Source organism: Hylobates moloch, unplaced genomic scaffold, assembly GCF_009828535.3.
Source record: "Hylobates moloch isolate HMO894 unplaced genomic scaffold, HMol_V3 SCAFFOLD_6, whole genome shotgun sequence".
NCBI lineage: Eukaryota > Metazoa > Chordata > Mammalia > Primates > Hylobatidae > Hylobates > Hylobates moloch.
Window position 1 is genome coordinate 84,763,527 of NW_026652281.1, and position 27,999 is coordinate 84,791,525.

Here is a 27,999-nt window from a genome sequence, read left to right on the forward strand (position 1 = left end):
GACTCTCATCCCTGTGTGGTACCCACTTACCCTGTCCTCAGGGTATGAGTTTATTCCTTATTGGACTTCTTGTCCATCAATCTGAAGAGTCAAGGCAGAGACATCCTGTCTGGTTTATTAATAAAAAATGAAAAAAAAAAAAACCCCACATGCACGTTTAGTATTTGTTATCCCATGGGTAGTATTTCTAGTAAAAGAACTGTAAATTAACACATTATTTCCATTAAAGTAAATAATGTATTGCTTTAAAAGATATACATGTAATATACAAAAACATGCTTCTTAGGCCAAGCACGGTGGCTCACACCTGTAATCCCACTTTGGGAGGCTGAGGCAGGCGGATCATGAGGTCAAGAGATTGAGACCATCCTGGCCAGCATGGTGAAACCCCATCTCTACTAAAATTACAAAAATTAACTGGGCATGGTGGCACGCACCTGTGGTCCCAGCTATTTGGGAGGCTGAGGCAGGAGAATCGCTTGAACCTGGGAGGTGGAGGTTACAGTGAGGTGAGATTGTGCCACTGCACTCCAGTCTGGCAACAGAGTGAGATACTGTCTTAAAAAAAAAAGAAAGAAAGAAAGAAAAAAACTAAAAAACACATGCTTCTTGTAAAAATGCAAATACAAGATGGCTTTTCCCTTTATTTCCCCACCCCAGTTCTGCTGTTTTCCCAGGAAGTGGCTGCTGTTAATAATTGGGTGTATATCTTTGCCAACCATTATTAATGGATTTACATATCCATGTTCATCTGTCTGATTATCAGTCTCTGCTCAATTTAGACAGGATTAAATTGTATGTGTTATTTTGTGATTTTTTTTTTTAACTTAGTCGTATGCCTTGGGTGGCTTTCCATGTCGGTAGATGTAGAGCTATCATTCTTTCCCCTACGGGTTGACATTTAAGTAGTTTACAGTTTTTCTAAAAAGGCAGAATCTGTTACTTTCTTGTTTCATTGACTCTTAGCATGTTTCTCACTGAAATTAAGAAATCCTGGTCATATCTGTAAAGAAGTCCAGTGTGTTGAATGGAAAAACCTAATTGGATGAAATACAACAAGTTGAGCAGATCATACATAAATATGGTAAAACTTAGAAGTGCAGTTTCAACATCAGCCAAATAAAATACTAAAACTTCTTTAATAAAACATGTTATTCTATCCCAGTTCGTGAATGAAGCAGAATCAAATCAAATTTATTTTGCTCCGAGTTGAGACAAGCCAGTTTGCATTTCTTCTGTCAAATATATTTATAACAAGTGCCCAAGTTTAAAATGTCCTTGTTTCTCCCGTACTGTTTGTTTCCTACTATTTTCTGCCTATTTTTCTTATTCTCTACACTCTTAAGTTCTTGATTTATCAGTTGTTCTTTTTGTTATAGGTCTTGAAACTGGAATCAGTTTAACCTCAAAGAGACTATCACAATGTAAATTTCCAGTCAAATCCCATTTAAAGCAATGAGAACATGGGCCTGGCACAATGGCTCATTCCTGTAATGCCAGCATTTTGGGAGGCTGAGGTGGGAGGATTTGTTGAGCCCAGGAGTTTGAGTCCAGCCCTGGTAACAAAGCGAGATCCCATCTCTACAAAAATTTTAAAAATAAAAATACTAGCTGGGCACGGTGGTTCACACCTGTAGTTCTAGCTACTCAGGAGGCTAAGGTGGGAGGATTCCTTGAGCTTGGGCGGTTGAGGCTTCAGTAGGCTGTGGTTGTGCCACTGCACGCCAGCCTGGGTAACAGAGTGAGACCCTTTCTCAAAAAAACCAACAACAGCAACAACAAAAAACAACAAAAACAAAAATAAAAAAACAAACCAAAGAGAACATCTATAGACAAAAACACACATTTTCAGGATCTAGATCCACACCTTCCCTGGAGAAAGGGAGAAGTCTCCTCTCTCTCTTTATTTATTTATTTATTTTTTTTTTGAGGCAGGGTCTTGCTCTGTTGACCAGGCTGGAGTGTAGTGGTGTGATCACAAGTCATTGCAGCCTCAACCTCCTGGGCTCAAGTGATGCTGTCACCCCAGCCTCCTGAGTAGTTGGGACCACAGGCACGGGACATGCCACCATGCCTGCCTAACTTTTTTTTTATTTTTTGTAGCAATGGGATCTCACTATGTCTCCCAGACTGGTCTTGAAATCCTGGGTTGAAGTAATCCTCCTGCCTCAGCCTTCCAAAGTGCTTGGGATTACAGGCATGAGCCACTGTGCCCGGCCGAGGTCTCCACTTTTGAAAGCACAAATCCTTTACATGGCCAGTTCTGGCAGGTCTTTTCTACCATTCCACACCAAAAGATTTTCAGAGTTCTGCTATGCTGAGATTAGCGTTGAATTTCACTGGCTGTGTGGCAGAATGACTTTACTTCCCATTTTCACATTTTTTTAATCTGCAGAAACTTGGTACTCACCAGGTGTCCCTTTGCGAGGCTGGGTCAGAACTCCAGCTTATATCCTGCTCTTAACAAGAGCAGCTACCACTCGGGGCACCTCTGTGCAGGCACTGTGTATGAGTTTCACATTCATTTTCTCACTTAATTCTCAAAATATTCCCATGCAGTAGGCATTGAATGGGGAAACTGAGGCCCAGAGCAGTTGGGTCACTTGCTTAAGTCACACAGTGCTTCAGATTCCTGAGAGAGCTGGGCTTCAAACCCAGTCTGCCTGGTGCCAAAGCCTGGGCTTTTAGCCTCTGTGCTACATGTTTACCACTAACCAACTCTCTCTCTCTCTCTTTCTTTCTCTCCTTCCTTCTTTCCTTCCTTCCTTCCTTTCTCTCCTTCCTTCCTTTCGTTCTTTCCACAGAGTCTCACTCTGTTGCCCAGGCTGGAGTGCAGTGGTGCAATCATAGCTCATTGCATCCTCAAACTCGTGGGCCCAAGTGATCCTCCTGCTTCAGCCTCCAGAGTAACTAGGACTCCGGGCATGCACCACTATACCCAGCTAACTTTTAAATTTTGTGCAGAGACAGGGTCTCCCTATGGTGCCCAGACTGGCCCTGAACTCCTGGTCTCAAACGATCCTCCTGCCTCAGCCTCCCAGAGTGCTGGGATTACAGGCGTGAGCCACCCAATCTGGCTTAATGAGCCCTCTTGAGCACGTGAGAAGGGAGACCTGCAGCCACCACCTGATAGTAACAGGATGGGTGACTGTGGTAGACTAGATAATGCCCCCCCCCCCACCCAAAAAAGATGTTCCTATGTTAATCCCTGGAACCTGTGAATGTCACTTTACAAATCAAAAAAAGGATCTTGCAGATGTGATTAAGTTCAGGATTTTGAGATTGGGGGACTGTCCTGGATTAGCCAGGGGGGCCTCGATGCAATCACGTGTATTAATATAAAAGGGAGGCACAGGGAGGTGTGACATACACAGAGAAGGATGTGTGGTCCTGGAGGCAGAGACTGGAACGATGCAGCCACAAACCACGAAAGCCAGCGGCTGCCAGCAACTGGAAGATACAAGGAATGGGCTCTCCTCCAAGGCCTCTAGAGCACGCATTAGTCAGCATAGTTCCTGAACTATGAAGGAATAAATTTCTTTTGAGCCACTAAGTTTGTGGTAATTAGAGCAGGCATAGGAAACTAATGCAGTGACTGTGTGGTCTCTCTAGGCCTCAGTTTCCTTATCTGTAAAACAAGGATATTAGTGATACATACCTAGTTTTTTTTTTTTTTTTTTCAAGGTCTTGCTCTGTCACCCAGGCTGGAGTACAATGGCACAATCTTGGCTCACTGCTCCCTCTACCTCCCGGGTTCAAGCGATTCTCCTGCCTCAGCCTCCTGACTAGCTAGGATTACAGGCAGGCGCCACCACGCCCAGCCAATTTTTGTATTTTTAGTAGAGACAGGGTTTTGCCATGTTGGCCAGGCTGGTCTCGAACTCCTGACTTTAACTGATCCGCCCACTGCGGCCTCCCAAAGTGCTGGGATTACAGGCATGAGCCACCACATCCAGCCTAGTATTTTTTAAAACTAAGGAATTTAAAATGCTTGACAGGAGGCCTGGCATGAATATATGCTCAACCGAGATGAGGTATTGTGATCACTAATTGGCTCTGATAGGAGCACACATGGGTTTTTGGGGAGCACATGGGCCACTCAGCAAACCCAGCTTTAGTTCATGTGATGTGCTTGGTTATCCAGTAAGGTCCACAGGGCACTTTAGAGGCAAAGAAGTTGAAATTAGTTAAAAGTGACAATACATGGTATTTACTGACCAACTGGCAGGAAATTCACCCAAAAATCTCTACCTGCAATTTCCTTTTTTTTTTTTTTTTTTTGAGACAGGGTCTCATGCTATCACCCAGGCTGCAGTGCAGTGGTGTGATCATAGAGCACTGCAGCCTCAGCTCCTGGGCTCAAATGATCCTCCTGCCTCACCCTTCCAAGTAGCTGGGACTACAGGCACCCACCACCACACCTGGCTAGTTATTGTATTTTTTCTTTTTTTTTTTAGAGACAGGATCTTGCCATGTTGCCCTAGCTTGGAATCCAACTCCTGGCCTCAAGTGATTCTCCCATCATGACCTCTCAAGTAGGTGGGACTATGGGTGCCTGCCACCATGCCTGGCTAATGTTTTTTATCTTCATTTTTTGTAGAGACAGGGGCCACTATGTTACCCAGGCTGGTTTCAAACTCCTGGCCTTAAGCAGTATTTTCACCTTGGCCTTTCAAAAGGCTGGGATTACAGGTGTGAGCAACCAGGCCCAGCCTCCGCTTCCAATTTCTAGTGTGACTGTAGCCATCAGAGAAACACTTTTCAGGTAGTAATTTTTGTCACCTGGTGGATGCCCCAGTAACTTCTCATTTTCTGGATCTAATTCTGAGTGGTCATTCCAGGACACTTAATTAATAAACGTAAAAGTAAACATGGCAGCTGGGAATTATAAGTGCAAATTCAGTTGCCCATCAGGAATGTGACCAGTGACCTGCACGCTTTGCTATATTATCCACGGAAAAGAGCAGAGGGAGGGCTGTTTTGATCTAGGCACCCGGGTCCCAGATGCCTGAGAGCTATTTCTCTCCAAGGGCCAGACTGCAGCAGAGCCAATGAGTTTGGCTTTGAGATGCTCCCATTTGTTCGCCCAGCTCCAAGAGAAGTCATCGCTTTCATTGTGGGTTGTTCTGGGCAAATGATGGAGGAATTAGCAGCATGGCCTGGAGTGGCTCTGAGCAGGCCTGGGCCAGCTGACACACGCCACTTAGGTTTCCAGGGAGCCAAGCTGTCCCCACTCACGCACGGCTGATGCACTTGTGGCTAAATGTGGTGCGGTCAGGGCCCCCGGCCAGATTCAGGGCAGGAAATAGAATACCACCTCCATTGCCAGGGAAACAATGGTCTGCGGACATGATTTAAACTGGAGCCAACAAGAACGCTCAGAGGGCCGGCCAGCAGAGGAAGGGAGACCAGAGGGCAGCTTGCACAGATCTTGTCTTGGGTTATAACTGTTGACAAGCCACTTAACTGCCTCCAGGTTTAAGTTTATCTGTGTATAAGATGGAGGTAACAATATTTATACATCTCACTGGAGACTTATGAAAACAAGATTTTGGACAGATCCCTTGGGACCCATGGATGGAAGGTGGTATGTAAGTGCAGTGATAAACCTACTGTGTGTGTGGAGGAGGGGGTGTTTTCAGCAGTGCATTAGGGACATGTAGACTCACCAGAAAACACTTTTGGAGTCTGATCAAAAACGACAAGAAAAATGAATAGCTCTTGGCTGTGAGTGCATGGTTTTCTTTGGTTTTGTACAGGTCTGGGAGAATTGCATGTGTAACTCAGACTTCAGAATTGTTTTCCACCTGTCACTGTGATGAGTAATACAGGTGCTCAGATCATCTGAGAATCCTGTAGTGATTGTTCCCAAATATTTGCCAACTTTGCTTTACAAAACTCCCCAGTTCTACTGTGTGGTTTATGAGTTGTACATGGAGTCTGGAACATTTCTTCCCAAGGTGGGTGGGGAATCTATTTAAGAACAAAGCACACAGGAGGATAATTGTTCTTTCCCCGTGACGTGTGATTTCTGAGGAGCCTTCCTGTGGCTGCTAAATAGACATGTTTCTGTTCATTTAAGCCTAAGCAATTGACCTCAGACCTCCCAATATATTGTTCGTAAATGTTTTCCGTCAGCTGGGGTCCTGCGGGAGTCTATTGCTCTGTGTTCTTGGTTAGTTAAACCTGTCTCTTAGGCGTATCATCTGTCTAGAATAATTCCTCTGGCTCTAGGTGAATGATGACTATTATAGAAAAAAATTGTTGAGTAATAAACTACACACTTAATTTTGTATTAGAAAAATATAAATGAAACATAGAAAATAGAGATTATCTGTAATTCTCGCAGGCAGAATGAACCATAGTGGCATACATACATGTATATTTTCAACAAAAATGGGATTCTATGTATATGCTTGAGGTGAAGTCTTTACCTAGTAAACCTAGAAGAGCATTGCATATCCTTAGAGATTTTTGCCTGCAGCAGGGAGGGGTCCTGCTTCTGTTGCTGGCCTGTGGGGTGGCGGAATGAGAGGCCTTGGAAGAACTTTCAGACTCGTTCCTTGCGATGTTGCTCCACTTAGAGCCCCTGTGTTTTGGCAACAACATGCTTCCCAGAAGTGGTAAACACTTGCTAATTTGAGCTTCTATGTGGATGCTGGTCCCTACCACTCCCCTCTATCCTCCTTCCCTTTTTTTTTCATGCTAGCAGAACTGATTAAGGCATGACTTACATGCAGTGCAATACACACACATTACAGCCTGTGGAATTTGTTTTTTGTTTTGTTTTGTTTTGAAATAGAGTCTCGCTCTGTCGCCTAGGCTGGAGTGCAGTGGTGCAATCTCAGCTCACTGCAACCCCCACCCCCCAGGTTCAAGTGATTCTCCTGCCTCAGCTGGGATTACAGGCGTGCACTACCACGCCTGGCTATTTTTTGTATTTTTTAGTAGAGACGGGGTTTCATCACGTTGGCCAGGCTGATCTCGAACTCCTGACCTCAGGTGATCCACCTGCCTCAGCCTCCCAAAGTGCTGGGATTACAGGCGTGAGCCACTGTGCCCTGCTCAGCCTATGGAATTTGAACATACACATACACTCTGTGACACCACCCAAGACATAAAACACCTACCTTCAGCATCCCAGAATTCACTTTGTGTCCTCTCTGCACCAATCCCCCCACCCCAGGTAATCACTTCCATTCATTCCTAAATACTAACTTTATCGTTACTGCCCACCCCAAAATGTTCCATAGCATCACTGTCCCTCTGTCTTGCTGCTTCAGGTCTGTATGTCTCGGCCTAATTTTCCTGGTCCACCGTCTTAAGGGTCCCACCTGCTGGGCCTCCATTGATGTCGCATGGCTGGAGGGTGGTCCTTGCATCATCACCCCCACCTGCCAGGCTCCACCTGGGCTTTGTTCCCTCTGTGACCTCACTAGAACCGTCTTTTCTTAGCCTTCCAAGTCTCGCCCATCCTTCAAGGCTCAGCTCAAGTCTCATTTCCTCCAAGAAGTCCTCCCCAATTTCTTTGCCTTCCTCTTACACGCTGAGTTCGCTGGTACCATGTGGCTGAGTTTCTGCAGATGTGGGGCCCCAGAAGCCTGCCCTGGCCACTGTGTCATTCCAACTTTTGATCCCCAACAACCATTTATATCTTGGAACAGACATTTTTCCAAACCCTCCTCTGTCCTCACCCATTCTCTCTCACGTCCTGTGGCTGCCTGAGGGTCTGACCCTCCCCAGACCTCAGACCCTGCTCGGTGTCTGTGTCACCTTTTTCCTGCCCCAATGTTGGGACTTTGCTACCCGGATCAACCAAGTCCTCTCCTATGGACCCTCAGGTCCCGCCTCTGCTACCAGTTCTTCAGATTTGATACCAAGACATCTTGGGACTGGGCTCAGCTCAGAGGGTAGGGGTAGACTGAGGGGAGAGAGTTCACAGGTGAAGAGAAAGTTCTTTTGATGGGATGTGGGGTGGGGCTGGGAGCACTGGTGAGTTACACAGTCACCCCATCTCACTCATGTCCCCTGCACCTTGCAGTTAATGACTGTCCCACTTTCTCTGTTGTTCCTGTGTGTTAACCTCACTCCTGTCCAGACTTTTGGGGTTTCCCATGGCACAAGCAGAGCTCAGAGCCCACAAGAATGGGCACAGTGAAGGGGATTAAATAAGACAGTGCAGCTAAGGTGCTGAGCACAGGGCCTGCCCATGGTTGGGCTGAGAGAAGCAAGTTAACTTCAAGACCCTGCAGTCCCTTCTCTGATTCTTGTCAGCCAGGGGAGGTGAGGCGGCGTCCCAAAGCTGCGTGTGTGTTTGTAGGAGTCGAGGGGACTTCCAGAAACCCTCTCGTCCACAGTGAACACAGGCCCCAGAGCAGCAGAGCCAGGTCTGAGGCCCAGCTTCTCGCGGACTTTCCCTGTGACCTCAGTCTCTTCACGAGTGAAATGGGGCAGTGGTCCCTCCCCCTTGGATGAACAGAGATCGTGAGCACTGGTGCTCAAGGACTTTGCAGATGGAACCCTGCATGAGGCGGGTTGGCCTGGTTCCAACTTAAGCATAATTGAGTTTTCTGAATTGGCAGCTGGAAGATGTAGCCCCTCATAGAAAAAGTTGAGTTCTAGACAGAAAGCAGAAAGTTTCAGTGAGATTAGAGCATGTGGAAAAGGGGCTGGGCGTGGTGGCTCACGCCTGTATCCCACGCTTTGGGAGGCGAAGGAGGGTGGATCACTTGAGGTCAGGAGCTCGAGACCAGCCTGGCCAACATGATGAAACCCCATCTCTACTAAAAATACAAAAAATTAGCCGGGTGTGGTGGTGCCCGCCTGCCTGTCATCCCAGCTACTAGGGAGGCTGAGGCAGGAAAATCGCTTGAGCCTGGGAGGCAGAGGTTGCAGTGAGCAGAGATCGCGCCTCTTCACTCCAGCCTGGGTGACAGAGCAAAAATAAAAAAAAATTAAAAAAAAAAAGTGGAGGAAAGGGGAGAAAAAAATAGGAAAGAAAAGAAAGCTGCAGTGACACCACCCTCAGTTGTAGGCAAACACGAGTCTGACTTTGGAACATGCTTTCATCACCCTGTGCCTCAGTTTACTTGTCTGTGAAATGGGGATAACAGTTTTTTCCTCTTAGAATTGTTGTGAGGGGCAAGTACAGTAATTGATGTAAGGATGTAGCACAGTGCCTGGCTCAGTCAACATTAGTGTTATTATTTACTAATAAGTGTTTGTTGTTGCTCAGTGAATGAATGGATGGATGGATGAATGGCCATTGGTCTGGATTTAGCTCCAGAGGGTGCTTTTTTGTTATTCTCTAGCATTTTCAGGCTGATTCCATCTGACTTTGCTTAGGCAGGGAACAATTTGACTCGCATGTGGAGAAGGAAGAGAGGAAATGAGAAGTCTTCGCCCAGGGGTGCAGGACCACACACAGAAGGCAGTGAGATCCTGGGAGCAAACCCAGTGGCACCAGAGAGCCAGTGGGGACACCCCCTCATCAGGCCAGGTTTCCCTGCGGCTGCTGTTTCCCTCCACTTCTGTAGAGTCAGACTTGCACTTTGGTTTTACTCCCAAGCTCAGCTCCTTAATTCATCCTAGCAGGGCTGTGGCTGTTGCTTTATCATCTTTCTGCATGGCCAGGATGAGACAGGTCATAGACATTTTACTGTGAAAGAATAAGCAACCAATATTGAATATCTCGGAGTCCCTGCCCCTCGGCCCTCTCCCCCATCTTCTCAGACAACCATCAGAGCCCAGCCTGGGGGCGTAGGCCAGTCTCACCCCGTACCCCGCACACACCTCTCAACCTACAGAGCTGGGGAGTTCCAGGTCATTCCAGGTCATTCCAAGGGCAATGGTTTTACCATCTGGCCCTGTCTTTGCTACTTACGTGCTGTGTGACCTTCAGAAAGCCCCTTCCCATCTCTGGGCCTCAGAATCTCCATCTACAAAATAAGGGAGATGACCCTTCCAGTGTCTGAGATCCCTCCTGTCTGTGAAAGTGGCAGAGGGTGTGAGTGATGAGCATGGGGTTGGAACGCTGTCCTCATGCCTTTCTGGTGGACTGGCCCTGGGCAGCTGTTGAAGTTCCCCAGGTTGCTCCTCCTCTGTGAAATGGGGATGACAAACAATGACCCACCCCACAGGGCTGCAGTGTCTCAAATAAGGAGAGGCAGCCAAAGCGCTCAGCACAGGGTCTGTGAGTGCGTACAGAAGCCGGCAGCCCCGTCTCTCCTTCCCGTCAGCCAAGCTAGTTAATTTGTGGTCCCAAAGTTGAGAGAGAGAGAGAGAGAGTGTGGGGGTGGGGGGAGGGGGGAGAGAGAGAGGGAGTGTGTATGCGTGTGTGTGTATAGCTTGGTCTCTCCCAGGCGCTCTGGGAAGATCTGGCCAGGGAGCCCTCCCTGGCACGTCCCTGACAGAGCCACGTGTCCTTGTCTCCTTGTCTTCTCCTGCACTGCAGCCCCGGGCTTTGGGGACTCTGTGCCTCTTTGCTGCCTTCTGAGTAGTTTTATTTGGAGGGCCAATAGCAGGACCCTCCCAGCACAGAGGTGACTGACCAGGCCCAGCCAGGGTACAAGCAGCCCCACTGAAGACGTGCAGGGCCACCACCTCTCTGCTGGGGACCCGGCTTCTCCTCTGTCCTGAGGGCTCCCTGAAGGCAAGGAGTCCCTGCACATCCCCAGGGCCCCTGCACCCAGATGCAAGGTTTTGAACTCAGGTCAGTTCTGCCCGAGGACTTCCTCCCTTCATTCCTCCCTCCTTGGACCACACGGTGTTTGTTTCACAGCTGGATACTTTGCTAAGTGATGCAGGAAGTAGGCCCCCAGGGAGGCAGATAGAGAGCCCAGCAAGGCAGATAACCAAGTGAAGCCTCTGGATGCCGCTGGGGCCTGGACAGGCTCAGAGATAAGTGGAAATGCCAGGCTTATCGCTCCTGCCTGAGTTCTTCCAGAGAAATCATCCTGGCCAGCCAGCCCACCTCATTCCCAGCGCTCCGGGCGGTTGGGCAGCATCCATCTCTAGGCAGAGTAAACACGGAGTTGGCACAGTCACAGTGGCTGATGGATGGGGACTCTGTGCCCCACTCCAGCACTGCGCGGTCCCAGCACCAGAGGCCAGCAGCGGGCGTCGGGTTACACCCAGATATTTGCGGTAAGGGCAGCTCTGGGCGAGTGTGCTTTGAAGTAAGAGCCCAAGGAACAATTTGTAGGGTCACGGGACTAAGGGAGACCTGGTGACAGTTGTTCCCCAGACCTGGGTTCTCTTGCGCCAAGAAAGTTGGCAGAAAGCTTTGGTTTAGGGGGACAGTTTGGGGGTGGTCAGCTTGGGCCTTCTGCAACAAATGCATCGTGGTGGACAGACGATGTGGATGGCAGCTACCCCTGAAGTTGTCCGCGTTGAACTCTGTGCGGCTTTCTGGAGTTCTTCATCTCTGCTTTCCTTTCTTAAGTGAGCTTGGTGCCATGGAGGGGATGTGTGTACTTCCTCAGTGCATTCCAGTAATGGTGCAGTGCGGGCGGAGAGGTGGCCTGGGCTGGGAGGAGGTCAGCTGGTTTAGGACTGGGAAGCTGTCCCCCTTCTTCCTCTTGCCCCCCACCCCACAATGAAGTGACCGAGCAAGCACACTGCTGCCTTGCTGGGCTGACTGTCTGCAGTCAAACGGGGAGAAGGTGTGGCTGGTCTTAAGGATGGCCGTTCCAATGGCTGCCATTTTCGTGAACTTACCATGTACCAGGTGCTGTGCTAGACATTTTGCTTACGTTAATGTCTAACAGCCCTGTGGTTATTGCAGTTAATGGGCCCCCAGTGCAGATGAGGAAACCTGTGTTCACAGAGGCTAAGTGCCAGGTGCACCGTGAGCCCCTATGGCATTTTGTGTGAATTAGAAAACTTTCCTCTCAACATGTGGCTTCCTTCCCTTGGAAGATCGTCATCATATTTGATTTTGTTAGAACAAGACCTTTCACTGCTACACGCTGCAACACAACTGTTATAAATAAATACACAAATCAACAAAGGGCACTGTGTGTTTCTCCCCTTAGAGGCTGTCCTTAGGTTCTGGATAACCCGTCTCCTGTCCTGGTCCCCAGAAGCAAACACATTGAAGCTGTTTCTTTGTTTCTTTTGATATTTGCCTCTATATTTCTTCATTCTCTGTTTTGTGCATGATCTATGGAGTTGCTGGTAAGATAAATGAGGACTTAGCTCTCTCACACTCCCCACTTTCCCTCCCTCACCCTCACAAGACAGATGTCTCTGCTTTTACTTAATAAAGGGTTTACTTTACTATGACTAAATATTCTTCAATGCAAAATCAATGATTGTATTTTAATCTCATTCTTTCTTGTAAGAACTCTGGGCTGGGTGCGGTGGCTCACACCTGTAATCCTAGCACTTTGGGAGGCCAACGTGGGCGGATTGCCTGAGCTCAGGAGTTCGAGACCAGCCTGGGCAACACGGTGAAAGCCCATCTCTACTAAAATACAAAAAATTAGCCAGGTGTGGCGGCATGTACCTGTAGTCCCAGCTATTCTCAGGAGGCTGAGGCAGGAGAATTGCTTGAACCTGGGAGGCGGAGGTTGCAGTGAGCCGAAATTGCGCCACTGCACTCCAGCCTGGGTGACAGAGCAAGACTCCGTCTCAAAAAAAAAAAAAAAAAAAGAAAAGAAAAAAGAACTCTAGTTGTCCTGGCATCTCTAATTCCTTTTGTTCCCCTTTTGCCATATCTGCCATCATCATGCTGATGGCTAATGTTTGAGCACTTGCTGGGTGCCTCCCAGGCATTCTCATGGCACCTCCCGACCACTCCATGAGGGTATGTGTTATTATTATTCTCCTGTTACAAACAAGGAAGTATAGACTCAGAGAGGTTAAGTGAACACTGGCCCACAGCTCTGGCTAATAACTGGCAGAGGCAGAAGTTAAATCCAGGCAGTCTGACTCCAGGCCCCATGCTCTCCACATTTTGCTGCACGTGTTTAATTGCATTCTATTGTACACTCTTTCTCCCCCCGGGAAGGTTCCTGTTGAACACTCTTGATTTTCTTGCTTCAACTTTGGGCCTAGGTTGAAGCTATTGTTTCTTGGAGCTCTTTTTTTTTTTTTTTTTTTTGAGACAGAGTTTCGCTCTTGTCACCCAGGCTGGAGTGCAATGGCGTGATCTCAGCTCACTCCAACCTCCACCTCCCAAGTTCAAGCAATTCTCCTGCCTCAGCCTCCTGAGTAGCTAGGATTACAGGCACCCACCACCAGGCCCGGTTAATTTTTTTGTATTTGTAGTAGAGACGGGGTTTCACCATGTTGGCCAGGCTGTTTACCCCCTCATTTTGCTGGAGTATATTGTCAAAGCAGCTTCCTTAGAAAGCATGCGTGGGTCAGGTGCGGTGCCTCGAGCCTATAATCTCAGCACTTTGGTAGCTGAGGCAGGTGGATTGTTTGAGACCAGGAGTTCAAAAGCAGCCTGGGCAACATGGCAAAACCCCATCTCTAAAAAAAAACCCACAAAAATTAGCCAAGCATGGTGGCACACGCCAGTAGTCCTGGCTACTTGGGAGGCTGAGGTGGAGGACTGCTTGAGTCCAGGAGGTTGAGGCAGCAGTGAGCCGAGATCACGCCACAGCACTCCAGCCTGGGTGACAGAGTGAGACTATGTCTCAAAAAAAAAAAAAAAAAAGCATGAATTGTTTGCATTTTTGCAAATCATAAAACCCTTCATTTAGTTCTCTGATGGTGGTGCAGTGTCTTCAAAATTCTAAGGGGAAGTGCTGTCCTATCTAGACTTTGACAGCCAGCCTCTCTTCTAGCATCCAGTTGTTTTTAGGATGAGAAGTTTCATGTCATTCTGATTCTAGTTCTTTGGTATGTGTAGTAGTCTATTTTCAGAAATACCTGAAACTGGATAATTTATAAAGAAAAGGAATGTATTTCTTTGGTTATGGAGGCTGAGAAGTACAAGGTTGAAGGGCTGCATCTGGTGAGGACCTTCTTGCTGGGGGGCCCTCTCTGTAGAGTCCAGAGGTGGCCCAGGGTATCCATGGCGAAGGGGCTGAGTGTGCTCCCTCAGGTCTCTGTTCCTTGTCTTATGAAACCACCAGTCCCACTCCCATGATAACCCATTCATCCATTAACCCGTAAGGGCAGGGGCCTTGTGATCCAGTTGCTTCTTAAAGGTCTTACCTCTCAATACTGCCACACTGGGATTAAATTTTGACATGAATTTTGAAGGGGACAAATTCTCACAAGTATGTGGTTTTTTTTTTTCTTTTAAATTTCAGTGAGTTTTAAAATCTTCTCTTTATCCCTGTGTTCTAAAATTGCATAATGACTCTAGTATTTCTTTTATAAATTCTTTCCTTCTTTCATTTCTCTTTCTGAAACTCCAGTTAATTAGATGTAAGGCTAGCTGGACTCATTGTCGAACAGCTTTCTCTCCTGCACATGTCTTCATTTTAGTTTTATTTTCTGGGATATTATCTTAGCGTTATCTTCTAATCCCTATATTGAATTTTTAAATTTTACTATTCGTATTTTTAAATTCCAAGATCTCTCTTTTATTCTACAGTTGTTCTTTTTCCATAGCATCCTCTCCTTTTTTAAAGAATGGAATAGCCTTTCACGCTTTTCTGTGGCTACAAATGACAGCCTTGTCTGTTTTTTGAGACAGGGTCTTGCCCTGTCACCCTGGTTGGAGTGCAGTGGCACGAACACGGTTCGCTGCAACCTCCGCCTCTTGGGCTTAAACAATCCTGCCACCTCAGCTTCCCAAATATCTGGGACTACAGGCGCATGCCACCACACCCAGCTAATTAAAAATTTTTTTTTGTAGAGACAGGGTCTCCCTATATTGTCCAGGCTGGTCTCGAATTCTTGTGCTCAATCGAGCCCCCCGCCCTGGCCTCCCAAAGTGCTAGGATTACAGGCGTGAGCCACCTCACCCTGCAAAATGACAGCCTTTTTGAAACCTTCTGTTTCTCATTTTCTCTGTTTCTTCTGTGATCATGTTTCTGTTTATTTGCTTTAGTCTTCCCTTTTCATCTTGAAGGCTTTCTTTGAACATCCAGTGATCCTTTTTGTCTGTGCATATTTCTGAAGAAGGTATAACAGCTGGGTGGGTGGTTGAGGCTTGTTAACTGCGTGGTTTTGTTGAGGATGATCAGGTGGGGTGCTCCTGAGGAACCCCAAAAGCCAGCCCCTAGAACTATTGTGGTGTGGACCATTACATTTCTCCAGAAGCAGGCTTTGATCTCTAGGGAGGATGGGCCTGGCCAGGCCCTTCTGTGCTGAGGTGTGGGGCAGGAGGAGGGATGGACTTTTCAGTCTTGCATTCCTGCTCCCCGTTTACCCCACCGGGGGTCTCGGGGCCCGAAGCCTCTCTGGGGTCCTACAGGGAAAGCTGGCTCCATGCTTATCTGTATTCGCCTTTGTGGCCAGTGAGGCTGCAGTTTTCTCTTTCTTGTTTCTCCAGTTACCTCTCCTCCACCAGTTTTCCATCTTCCAGAAATTCATTGATAACACTCATTCACCAATGGCCCCTTCCATTCCATTCATCGTTGCGGGTGGGTATTTATTTTCTTCCTTTACCATGAAGTCTCTGGAGGGGAAGGAGAGAAATATGAGAGGTCAGTCTTTCAGCTTGAGTCAGAGCCTTGATATCATTTTATTTTATTTTATTTTATTTTATTTTTTGAGGCAGGGTCTTGTTCTGTTGTCCAGGTTGGAGTACAGTGTCTCCATTGCTGCTCACTGCTGCCTCAACCTCCCAGGCTCAAGAGATCCTTCTGCCTCACCCTCCTGATAACTGCGATGACAAGCACATGCCACCATGCCTGGCTAATATATACATATATGTTCTTTTGTAGAGACAGGGTCTTGCTATGTTGCCCAGGCTGGTCTTGGGGCTCAAGCAATCCCCCTGCCTCAGCTTCCCAAAGTGCTGGGGTTACAGGTGTGAGCCACCACTGTCCTGGGTTAATAAAGCCTGGAAAGATATTGAAAGACCCCATCTCTACAAGAAAGTTTTTTTTTTAACTTTTATTATAAGTTCAGGGATACATGTGCAAGTTTGTTACACAAGTAAACTTGTGTCATGGGGGCTTATTGTATAGATTAACTAATGGGTACTAGGCTTAATACCTGGGTGATGACATTTAAAAAAATTAAAAATTAGCTGGGTGTGGGGGGCATGCACCTGTAATCCCAGTTATGCAGGAGGCTGAGGCTGGAGGATTGCTTGAGCCTAGGAGTTCCAGTTGCAGTGAGCTGTGGTTGTGCTACTGCACTCCAGCCTGGGCAACAGATCGAGACCCTATCTTAGAAAAAAACAAAGTAAAATAAAATGAAGGTGTTGAAATCTCTCTCACCCCATGATCTCCGAGACTGTTAGGTCACCAGAAGGCCAGGGAAGAGTCTTGGGGTTTAGTGCATGCTGGTCCCACCCTAGGGTGAATAGAGGTCAGCCTGTCTTTTTCTGGGAGAGGATCCGCTGCCCTCTCCTTACCCAGGAAAGACAAGGGGTTATTGTATTTGCTGCTCTGTCAATCCAGTTCAGCTACCTCTTCTCTGGTCTTCCTTCTCTTGGCTTGGGGGGTCAATGCCTCCCCATCCTCTGGGCAAGCACCATCACCCAAAATCTGGCCAAGCCCCCTGCTGTGTCCTGTGCATCAGGGAGAGTTAGAGAGAAGCATCCCCGCAGGAAATCCACGTGCTGCAAACTCATTTCTCCTAAAGTGAGAACGAAAGAGGTTAAAGCTGGTCCTTCTGGCTACTCCTTTCCACCAAAGAGGCCCCAGGAACTGCCTGCAATATGTTCTAGGCTTTCTCCCAGAGGGCCCCGGAGCGCCCTGGAGCTCCCTTCCCAGATTGGCAGGGTTTCCTGCCCTGTGCTCACTTTGATGCCTCCTCCTTCCACAGAAGTCTCAGGACGGTCTGCTCAGCCTCCTGCTGCCTCCTCCTTAGCTCATTCCTCCATGTTGAACACCTACCATGTGCCAGGCGGCTGGTGCCTCCGGGAATCCAAGTCAAGGCCAAGAGGCTTGGTCTGCCCTCAGGGAGCTTCCAGCCGCAGCCACATTCTTAGCAAATGAGCTACCTTGTAAACTTGTTGCTTAATGAAGACATGACAAATCCTTTTGTAATTTAACTCTTTTTTTTTTTTTCTTTTTTGAGACAGAGTCTTGCTCTGTCACCCAGGCTGGAGTGCAGTGGCACCATCTTGGTTCACTGCAACCTCCACCTCCCGGGTTCAAGCGATTCTCCTCAGCCTCCTGAGTAACTGGGATCACAGGCGCTCACCACCATGTCCTGCTAATTTTTGTATTTTTAGTAGAGATGGGGTTTCACCATGTTGGCCAGGCTGGTCTCAAACTCCTGGCCTCAAGTGATTTGCCTGCCTTGGCCTCCCAAAGTGCTGGGATTACAGGCATGAGCCACCACGCCCGGCCTCAGATAATTCATGTTTGATATAGATACATGGCTGGGGTATTTGGTGTTTTCCTCTGGATTCATTTAGACTTTGAAGTTATCTTTCTGGCTTATTTATTTGTTTTATTTATCATTATTATTATTATTTTTGAGACAGAGTTTCACTCTTGTTGCCCAGGCTGGAGTGCAATGGCGTGATCTCAGCTCGCCACAACCACCGTCTCCCGGGTTCAAGAGATTCTCCTGCCTCAGCCTCCCGAGTAGTTGGGATTACAGGCATGCACCACCACACCTGGCTAATTTTTTGTATTTTTTTAGTAGAGATGGGGTTCACCATGTTAGCCAGGCTGGTCTCGAAATCCTCACCTCAGGTGATCCACCTGCCTCGGCCTCCCAAAGTGCTGGGATTACAGGCATGAGCCACCACAACTGGCTTATATATTTATTTTTGAGACACAGTCTCGCTCTGTCGCCAGGCTGGAGGGCAGTGGCGCAATCTCGGCTCACTGCAACCTCTGCCTCACCAGTTCAAGCAATTCTCCTGCCTCAGCCTCCCAAGTAGCTGGGATTATAGGTGCACACCACCATGCCCAGCTAATTTTTGTATTTTTAGTAGAGACGGTGTGTCACCATGTTGGCCAGGATGGTCTCAATCTCTTGACCTTGTGATCCATTTGCTCTGGCCTCCCAAAATGCTAGGATTACAGGTGTGAGCCACTGCACCCGGTCCTTTCCAGCTTTATTAACCCAGGACTTGGCTGGACGTTGGTTCTCCAGAGATCTCCACAGCAGTGGCAATAATGAAGTCTCTCCTCCAGAGACCAGGGTCTGCCTCTCTTGTCTGGTGGGAATTTTATTCCACAAAAATTATGGGCACCAACTGGGGAGAGGCACAGGGGCTGGGTGTGTTAGACTTCTGGAGACTTCCCTAAGCAGCCATTTCCCAAAGGTTGGCCCAGGGAGCCCAGATCTACAGGGAAGTGCTAAGCGTGAGGTGTCGGGAGAGCCCGCTGCCCTGGTCGGGTGGGGGAGTCTTCTGTGGCAGATGAGGTCCTCCTGAGGCGCACGGTAGATCCCCAGAGGGACTGGAACACAGGGTTACCCCTCAAATTTCCTTTTCCAGGGAGACTTTGTTTATTTGTGTGTTTGTTTTCAGTGGCAGTGAATATAACAGACCCTGCTCTTTCTAGCATGTTCTGGGTCATTCCACCAATGACACCCAGGGCTGTGCTCTCAGGAATGGGTTTAGATTTCTCTGTGGGCTGCCCAGGGGCAACTACCAGGATAGAAGGGTAGGTAGAGAAGGTTGTGGTCAAGCTGCATTTGCATAGCAAGCTCATTGCGTTGATAGGTTAATGGTTTAACATAGCAAAACCTCTAATGGTGCTTTCATGTATTTATTTATTTTGAAGACAGGGTCTCGTTCTGTTGGCCAGGCTGGAGTGTAGTGGCAGGATCAGAGCTCACTGCAGCCTCAAGCAATCCTCCCGCCTTAGCCTCCTGAGTAGCTAGGACCACAGGTGTGTGCCACTACACCTGGCTTATTTTTTGTAGAGACCAGGTCTCGCCATGTTGCCCAGGCTGGTTTCGAACACCTGGACACAAGCAATCCGCCTGCCAAAGTGCTGGGATTACATATGTGAGCCACTGCACCCGGCCCTAATAGTGCTTTTAGATTCCAAATGTCCAGGTCAGATTTTATCATAATTGCTTTTATTCAGAAGGGGGAAGCTTGAGGGGGACACTAAAGCCCCCTCCCTTGGGGGCAGCCCTGCCCATGGCTGGACCATCCTCAGGAGGCTGTGTGCCTGCCTGGGCCGCCTTGGGCAAATGCCCCTCTCTGGGCTTTGCCTTCTGCCCGCGGGGAGCTGGATGGAAATGGTGTAGGTCAGACTGCTCCGTGGCGTCCCTGGGACTTTGAGGGGCTCCCTGTGCCCCACCTCGGGGGTAACCTTAGCATCTCTTCTTGTGTCTGCTTTATTGACTGATATTTCTGTAAAATGTTTTATTTGAACCAAGGGCTTCTAAGGCAAAAACGTTTGTAAACCACAGGAAACATGGGCCTGTTGTGCTCTGGGTCCCTGCTGAGTCTGTTTCGGTATGGAAATTGCATGTCTGATACCTGCATAGTTGTTATTGGGGGAAGCAGGTGTCTCTGGTGAGTGTCCCCTTGAGGGCCCTGTGAAGAACATGGCCCTCGGGACAGCGATTGGCAGGTGGCCAGGGCCATTGCCCTCAGTTCTATTTTTAGGTACAAGGGACTAGTGACTGAGGGCTCCGGTGGGGAGGGACCTGCCGGCCACCCTACAGACAGTCTAAACACATATTCTAAACGCTGGTGTAGTAGTGGCACCTGAAGTTTGTTTTAAATTTGCAGAAGCATCAAAATTTTCATCATGGCAAAAGTCACAACTTTGCTGAGTGGTCTCACATTCCTTTCTGTCTTGGTCTTGCTTTTTATTGTGACTCTGATGTGTGTGACCTCAGGGCTCTGGGCCTCTAAGGACCTTCCTCCACCCCGGGATCCCTCCTGGAGCCCAGCTGGCGGGTGCCATTCTCCAAAGGACCCTTTCCTTTCCTCCGAACCATTAGTTGCACAAACCCTGTCGGCTCTGGGCAGATTCTTAACATATTTGCCCATCAGCAGCCTCTCAGAGAGGAATGTTAAATGCTGCCGTGATGTCAAAGGGGCCCCAAGGAGAAGGGCCTGGGCCGACCTCGGCCTGTCACTCACAGGCCCGTGTAGGGTGGGAGATAAGCAAAGCAAAGGCACAGGAAGAACCCGGGCCTCTGTGCTCCTCACACAGCCCAGGCTATCGTGGAGGTTGGTGCTGCCAGGAGGCTGTCAGCTACGGAGGACAATGACCTTGCAGACACCACTGCCTGAGTGAGAACCAGGGGTCTGTGCCTCTCCTCATTCCCTGCTCTTGCCCTGGTCAGGCCTGCACCAGCATGTCAGGAACCTCCGAGGAGAGTCTGGGGCACGGGGGGCTGCCAGGGTTGGGCAAGGCCTGCTTAACCACCATGGACAAAAAGCTGAACATGCTGAACGAGAAGGTGGACCAGCTCCTGCACTTCCAAGAAGATGTCACAGAGAAGTTGCAGAGCATGTGCCGAGACATGGGCCACCTGGAGCAGGGCCTGCACAGGCTGGAGGCCTCCCGGGCACCGGGCCCGGGCGGGGCTGACGGGGTTGCCCCCGTTGACACCCAGGCCGGGTGGCCCGAGGTCCTGGAGCTGGTGAGGGCCATGCAGCAGGATGCGGCCCAGCACGGTGCCAGGCTGGAGGCCCTCTTCAGGATGGTGGCTGCGGTGGACAGGGCCATCGCTTTGGTGGGGGCCACGTTCCAGAAATCGAAGGTGGCGGATTTCCTCATGCAGGGGCGTGTCCCCTGGAGGAGAGGCAGCCCAGGTGACAGCCCTGAGGAGGTTGGTTCCTGCTTCCCTACCCTGGCTGGATGGGAGGCCCTGGCCCTGGTGGGAGACTGGCCAGGCAGGCAGTGTTTGGAGAGCTGGAGGCATGGTGTCCCCTTCCTGTGTGACCTGTTGATGGGGAAAAGGAGAGCTGGAAACTTACAGGTCATAGGTGGATTTCCAGTCAGGACACTGCCTGCCGTTCTCCCCAGGGAAGGGAAGAAGTGGGGCTCTGGCTAGGACTGCAGGGTCTTGGCAGCTCCAGGGAACCTAGCTGTGGGGGACACGCTGGCGGTTCGGGAGAGACGACCACCACACTTCTCTGACACCCCCGTGACTGCCCTTCTGCTCCTTCACACATGGGGTGGGACAGGCAGGAGTGGCCAGTCTGTCCTGATGAAGCCCTGCTCAGAAACCCACCCGCCACCTCCTATCCCCAACCTTAAGCTTAGCTCCAGAGGGGGTGGAGAGTGCAGCTGCCTGTGGGGAGAGGAGTGTTGACAGTCACCCAGGAGGACAGCAGGCAGGAGCCGGAGCCTGGGGGTGGAGGGTGGCATTCCTGGGAGCGGCTGTTCCCAAGAGTTGCATAATCAATCCTGCAGGCTAATGGAAGCTTGGCCGCTGGGAGAAGGATATGGGGGGTGAGGTCTGTAGAGGGAACACCCTGTTTGGGGACAGCTAGGGGTCAGCCACTTAGCAACACTCAGACAACCTGGAGCCACCATTTCAGACCCCTGCAGTGACTCACCAGCCTCTGGAAAGAGATGAGCTGGGGTCAAAGGGGTCTGTGCTTGACTCTGTGTCAGCTGCCGAGGACAGGAGCATGCCTCCCTCTGCCGCAGGCCAGAGCTCCCCTGCTGCCCCTTCCCCTCCCTGCCCTGCAGCTCCTCTCAGAGCTGCCCCTCTCCCTAGCCCCCCGCTGTCTGCACGGTGCCTTTTCTGAGGGCTTGGCCTGCAGGGCAGTGTGACCCTAACCAAGCCCAGCTTTAAAAAATAAAATTATGCTGGGTGCAGTGGCTCATGCCTGTAATCCTAGTGCTTTGGGAGGCCAAGGTGGGAGGATTGTTTGAGGCCAGGAGTTTGAGACCAGCCTAGGCAACATAGTAAGACCCCGTCTCTACAAAAAATGAATAAAAAAATTTGCCAGGCATTGTGGCACATACCTGTAGAACCAGCTACTCAGGAGGCTAAGGTGGGAGAATTGTTTGAGTCCTGGAAATGGAGGCTTCAGTGAGCTATGTTTGTGCCAGTACACTCCAGCCTGGGCCACAGAGTGAGGCCCTGTCTCTTAAAAAAATAAAGAAATGTAATCTAATTATAGTCAGCCCTCCATATTTGTGGGTTCTACATCTGCAGATTCAATCAAATCTCGGATCAAAATGTAGTTAGTCCTATGATGGTGTGTCCGTACTGAGCATGTACAGGTTTTTCTTTCTTGTCATTATTCTCTAAATAATAATACAGTTGTTATACAATAGTATAACAACTACTCATATAGCATCTACATTGTATTAGGTATTATAAGTAATCTAGAGGTGATTTAAAGTGTATGGGAGGGTGTGTGTAGGTTACATGCAAATACCATGACATTTTATATCAGGGACTTGAGCAGCCATAGATTTTGGTGTGGAGGGGGCCCAGGAACCAATCCCCAGCAGATACAGAGTCACTACTGTAAATAATAAAATAGATCTAATCAATGGCTTTAACAAAATTAATATGCACATAGTAAAAAAAAATCATGTAGAGTAGAGAGCATACATCTCCTTCCTATTCCATCACCCAGGCCCCAGAACACCAATACCCTGCCCCCTAGGCAAGCGTGGGTTCTGATTTCCTTTGAATCCTTCCAGATAGAGGCTGTGTCTACAAGCACCTTGGTATCCCAGCACCTTTTTGTTTTGTTTTGTTTTTCCCACAATCTGTAGCACCAGAATTGCTTTGTTGTTTTTGTTTTGTTTTTGAGGCGGAGCTTCGCTCTGTCACCCCTGGAGTTCAATGGCGCGATCTCGACTGACTGCAACCTCCACCTCCTGGATTCAAGCGATTCTTCTGTCTCAGCCTCCTGAGTAGCTGGGATTACAGACGCCCGCTACCATGCCCGGCTAATTTTTTTGTATTTTTAGTAGAGATGGGGTTTCACCATGTTGGCCAGGCTGGTCTCGAGCTCCTGACCTCAAGTGATCTGCCTGCTTCGGCCTCCCAAAGTGCTGGGATTAAAGGTGTGAGTCACCGCTCCTGGCAGAATTGTTTTATTTTAATTCAAATGTTATTCACATTGTCCTGGCCCTGATTTCTAATTTTTTACTTAATATATTTTGGGCATTGATTGATGTTCATGTCGTTATGAATATATCCGGGTACTCCCTTTGGGGGCTGTGTCTTCAGTTGTTAACCACCCAGATCCCCATTTGTTTCTATTGTTTCTCATTTTTAGCAACTATAAATAATGATGCAGTGAATATCCATAGACGTATGTCACAAGTGTGAGTTTATCTGCATGATACACTCCCGGCAGTGGAAATGCCAAGCCAAATGGTAAATTTGTACAGATAAAGGCAAGCCAGCCTTCAAAGAAGCTACTCCAAATCAGTCTCCTACCATCAAGGTGTGGGAATGCTTTTGATTCTTTGCCTTTCTGGTGAACGAAAATGGGAAATTATTGTACATGTTTTTTTTTTCTCTTTTCCCCACCCACGTCCCCCTTCAGATTATTTTAAGGAAATCTGAGATGTTGGATCATTTATTTCATAAATATTTTAGCATTTATAGCAAAAAGATAAGGGCTCTTTTAAAAAACATAATCTTGATACTATCATCACACCTAAAAAAGTGAATAACTTTGTTTATTTATTTTTATTTAGAGACAGGGTCTCACAGGGTTGCCCAGGCTGGTCTTGAACTCCTGGGCTCAGGCAATCCTCCTGTCTCAGCCTCCCGAAGTGTTGGGATTATAGGCACGAGCCACTGCACTGGGCCGAATGATAACTTTTTAGTATTACTGAAGTTCGGTGTTCAAATTTCCCTGATTATCTTATACTTTAAAAATATTTTAGGCCAGGCGAGGTGGCTCAAGCCTGTAATCCCAGCACTTTGGGAAGCCGAGGCGGTGGGGGGGATCACCTGAGGTCAGGAGTTCGAAACCAGCCTGGCCAACATGCTGAAACCCTGTCTTTAATAGAAATACAAAAATTAACTGGGCATGGTAGCGCATGCCTGTAATGCCAGCTACTCGGGAGGCTAAGGCAGGAGAATTGCTTGAACCCAGGAGGTTGGAGGCTGCAGTGAGCCAAGATTGCACCACCATACTCCGGCCTGGGCAACAAGAGCAAAAACTACATCTTAAAAAAAAAAAAAGCTGAGTGTGGTGGCTCACACCTATAATTCCAGCACTTTGGGAGGCCAAGGTGGGCAGATCACGAGGTCAGGAGTTCAAGACTAGTCTGGCCAATATGGTGAAAACCCTGTCTCTACTAAAAATACAAAAATTAGCCGGGCATGGTGGCGTGTGCCTGTAGTCCCAGCTACCCGGGAGGCTGAGGCAGAAGAATTGCTTGAACCCAGGAGGCGGAGGTTGCAGTGAGCCAAGATTGCACCACTGCACTCCAGCCTGGGTGACAGAGCAAGGCTCCATCTCACAAAAATAAAATAAAATAAAATAAAATAAAATAAAATAAAATAAAATTTACAGTTTATTTGTATCAGACCCAGATAACACAAATATTTATGTGTCTCTTAAAGCTAACCTTTTGAACTTATGGAAAAATTTTAGGTTTTTATTATGGAAAATTTCAAATATAACCAAAGCTAGACTAATATGTCTCATAGTTTTGATTTATATTTATTTTACTAGAAGACTGAACATCACTCATAGGTTTGAAACCTTTTGTATTTTCTGTGAACTGCCTGCTCATATCTTTTCCCCCTCTTTCCTATTTTGTTTTTTTGCCTTTTTCTTACTGATTTGTAAGAGCACTTCATGTATTAATGAAATTAGCTGTTATACATGTTGCATGAAGGCATTTCTGGGTAAGGGAAATCATAGAACTTCCTCTTTTCTGAGTTCTTGTGCCATTTCCCATCTGTCCTGCCCCACTGGAACTTGCTAGATCTCTCCTCTGGCCCTGGCGTTTTAATAAACATGTTAGGAATGTCTTTAGGTTTGGTCCAGTCTCCCCATCAGGCTCTCGGCTGCTGATTGGCCCATGACAGGAAGCCTCTGCTTCCCTCCGTGTTCTGAGGCCAGGGCAGGTCTTGCAGGAAGGGCTCAGAGAATGAGCGGTGAACTGAGACACAGCCACAGCTGCTAAACACATCGTCAGTGCTGAACGCCATGCATTATGGAGGCTTCTTGGGGACTGTGTTTCCTGGGAGAGTGGGGCATGGCAACCATCTGTGGAATGGAATTAAATCCTAGCACTGGTGGTTAAATTTGAAAATTGTGCCAGGACTTTGTGAAAGTCCTCCTGAGATCTTCAGAAGTCCCCAGTGGCACTTCATTTGGTTCCAGCAGTGAATTCGATCATCCCTGGAAGCCAGGTGCAGTCTCCTGGAAAACAGCCCCAGGCATATGTGTTCAGAGGCACCAGTCCTCTAGAAATGGTGTGTGAGGAAGCACAGAAACGGCAGGCACTAGAAGGCTGACCCCTGAAGACAGCACCCAGCTGGGGGTGGGGGGTGCACACGCATGCGCCTGCCTACCCTAAAGATGAGGGAAGGAGAGGACAGTTTGAGCCCAACGAGGTCTGCCAAAGGACAGTCTGTCCAAGTCCCTTTCTGCCAGTGGGTAAAAGAGGAGGAGGTCTGTTTCATGCCTCCAGTTCCCCCAGCTCCGGGGGCGGCAGGACAGAGCCTGCAGAAGGATAAGGGGGAGCTGTCTGCCGAGCAGGGGATTTGGGCCACATTGATGATGCTGGTGATCATGGTGACAGCGGCAGTGAGCAGTTTTGATGAAGTGCCTCCCCCACGCCAGGTGCTGGGCTGTGTGTTCTCCATGTGCTGTGTCCTTACTGTTCAGAGGTCAAAGCTTGGTGTCCTGGAATCGCAAAGTAATGAGCAGGTAGTAATTGAGAGGAGTGGGCACGATGTAGACAAACAGTGGAACCACCACCTTAGGGCTCGGGAGACATTTGGGACAGCTGTGGTGGCCCTGCTTAGAGGGGACTGCCCTAGCCGAGTTTTGCCATCTTGGCCTAGAGTTGCCAGATCTTCAGGTTTTTTTCTGTGTGTGTGTGTGTGTGTGTGTGTGTGTGTTTGTTTTTGTTTTGCTGAGATTACAGGTGCCTGTCACCACGCCTGGCTAGTTTTTGTATTTTTGTAGAGACAGGGTTTCACCCTGTTGTCCAGGCTGGTCTTGAACTCCTGACCTCATGTGATACACCCTCCTTGGCCTCCCAAAGTGCTGGGATTACAGGTGTGAGCTACCACGCTCGGCCATCCTCAGATTTTTTAAGAAAAGCTGGGAACTTAGATTTTTTTTTTTTTCTAGTGAGTTTATTAAGGTATAGTAATTACATAATAATTATGATGGTATAATTTACATATAATAAACTGCACATACATACAAACTATGCACATTTCAAATATATAGCTCCACAAATGTTTCCATCCATGTCACCATCACCACAGTAAAAATGGGAAACAATTCTGTCACCCCAAAGGGGATCCTAACTGTAAAAATGTCATAGATTTTAAAAGTTGGGAACAAATTGAAAAATTTAAACCTGGGTAACGAAGTGAGTACCTTGTCTCTATAAAAAAAACATCAACCAACAATTAGCTGGAGGTAGTGGCACATGCCTGTAGTCCCAGCTACTCATGAGGCTGAGGTGAGAGGATCACTTAATCCTGGAAGGTCGAGGCTGCAGTGAGCTGGGATCCAACCACTGCACTCCAGTCTGGACAACAGAGCGAGACCCTGTCTCAAAAAAAAAAAAAAAAAAAGTGCAAGCCCAACAAAATATGTCCTGAGCTGTTTTTGGCCTCTGGGCTTCTAATTAAGGGCTTCTGTGGCAAGGCAGGGGAAGGCCCTGGCTGGGCCCCCAGGCATAAGGCACTCACTGATACAGGGGCCTCTCTTGCCTTGGCCACAGAAGCCCAGAGACTGGTGAGTGCCTTACGCCTGGGGGCCCAGCAAGGCTCTGGGCTGTGGCTGGCACTGCTGCTGTACCATGTGCCAGGATTCATCTTAGGGACTTCACCGAAGGGTCCAAACCCCCAGAAGCACCATGCTCTTGCATGAGGACCCAGCAAGAGGTCAGACCATCTGGAAATATTCGCTTGAGTGTGGACTAGCTGAGCATACTGAGGGCTCTGGGCTGTTTTATGGGTGAAAGCATGGGCAGGCCAGGCACTGGTCTGGTGTGGACCCTTTGGATTTAAGGAAAAGCTTCTGAGAGCTTCTCTGGGCCAGTGTCCTTACACTGGGCCCATTTAACACTGATAGCTCTTGGTTCCTGGCAGGACAAAATCAGCAGAGCTATTGAGCATGCACTATGTGCTGGGCACACTTCTAGGACATTTGCACATTACTCCCAAATCCTCCCACTGACTCTACGAGGCTGATAACATGATTATCCCCATTTTACAGATGAGTAAAGTGAGATGCAGAGAATTTAAGGATCTTGGCCAAGTGGTGAAGGTGGGGTTCAAACCCAGCATGGCTGGCTCCAGAGTCCATGCCCCTGGCTACACTGCTACACTGTGAAGAGGTGACCATGGGATCCCCCAACCCAGCTCCCAGGCACACATTACTAATTGACCTTGGCACTGTTTCCCCCTAAGCATGGATCTGACTTCAGAATTCAACTGAAACCAATGCTGTAGTAGCCATGACCAATTGATCTGGGTTGGCATATTAAGATTATTTTCCGTCTCTGGCCGGGTGTGGCAGCTCACACCTGTAATCCCAGCACTTTGGGAGGCTGAGGAGGGAGGGTAGCTTGAGTCCAGGAGCTTGAGACCAGCCTGGCCAACATGGTGAAACCCTCTCTACTAAAAATACAAAAATTAGCCGGGTGTGGTGGCCCATGCCTGTAGTCTCAGCTACTCAAGAGGCTGAGCTGGGAGGATCGTTTGAACCTGAGAAGCAGTGGTTGCAGTGAGCCGAGATTGTGCCACTGCACTGCAGCCTGGATGACAGAGCAAGACTCCATCTAAAAAAAAAAAAAAAAA

At 48.4% G+C, this 27,999-nt stretch overlaps 1 protein-coding gene across 2 annotated transcripts in view; it reads left to right on the forward strand.

Moving 5' to 3' along the window:
• The window catches only part of LOC116471225 (UPF0547 protein C16orf87), a 130,022-nt gene that overhangs the window by 63,714 nt on the left and 38,309 nt on the right, over positions 1 to 27,999 (forward strand). Inside the window, exon 1 of one of the 2 annotated variants that reach the window (XM_032157280.2) lies at positions 20,214 to 20,841. The exons of the other annotated variant lie outside the window; for it this stretch is intronic. Within the exon in view, the coding sequence (XP_032013171.1) occupies positions 20,365 to 20,841 (477 nt within the window). The 5' untranslated portion in view covers positions 20,214 to 20,364. Of the gene's footprint in view, positions 1 to 20,213; positions 20,842 to 27,999 lie in introns of those variants that run through there. 2 annotated transcript variants of the gene reach the window in all.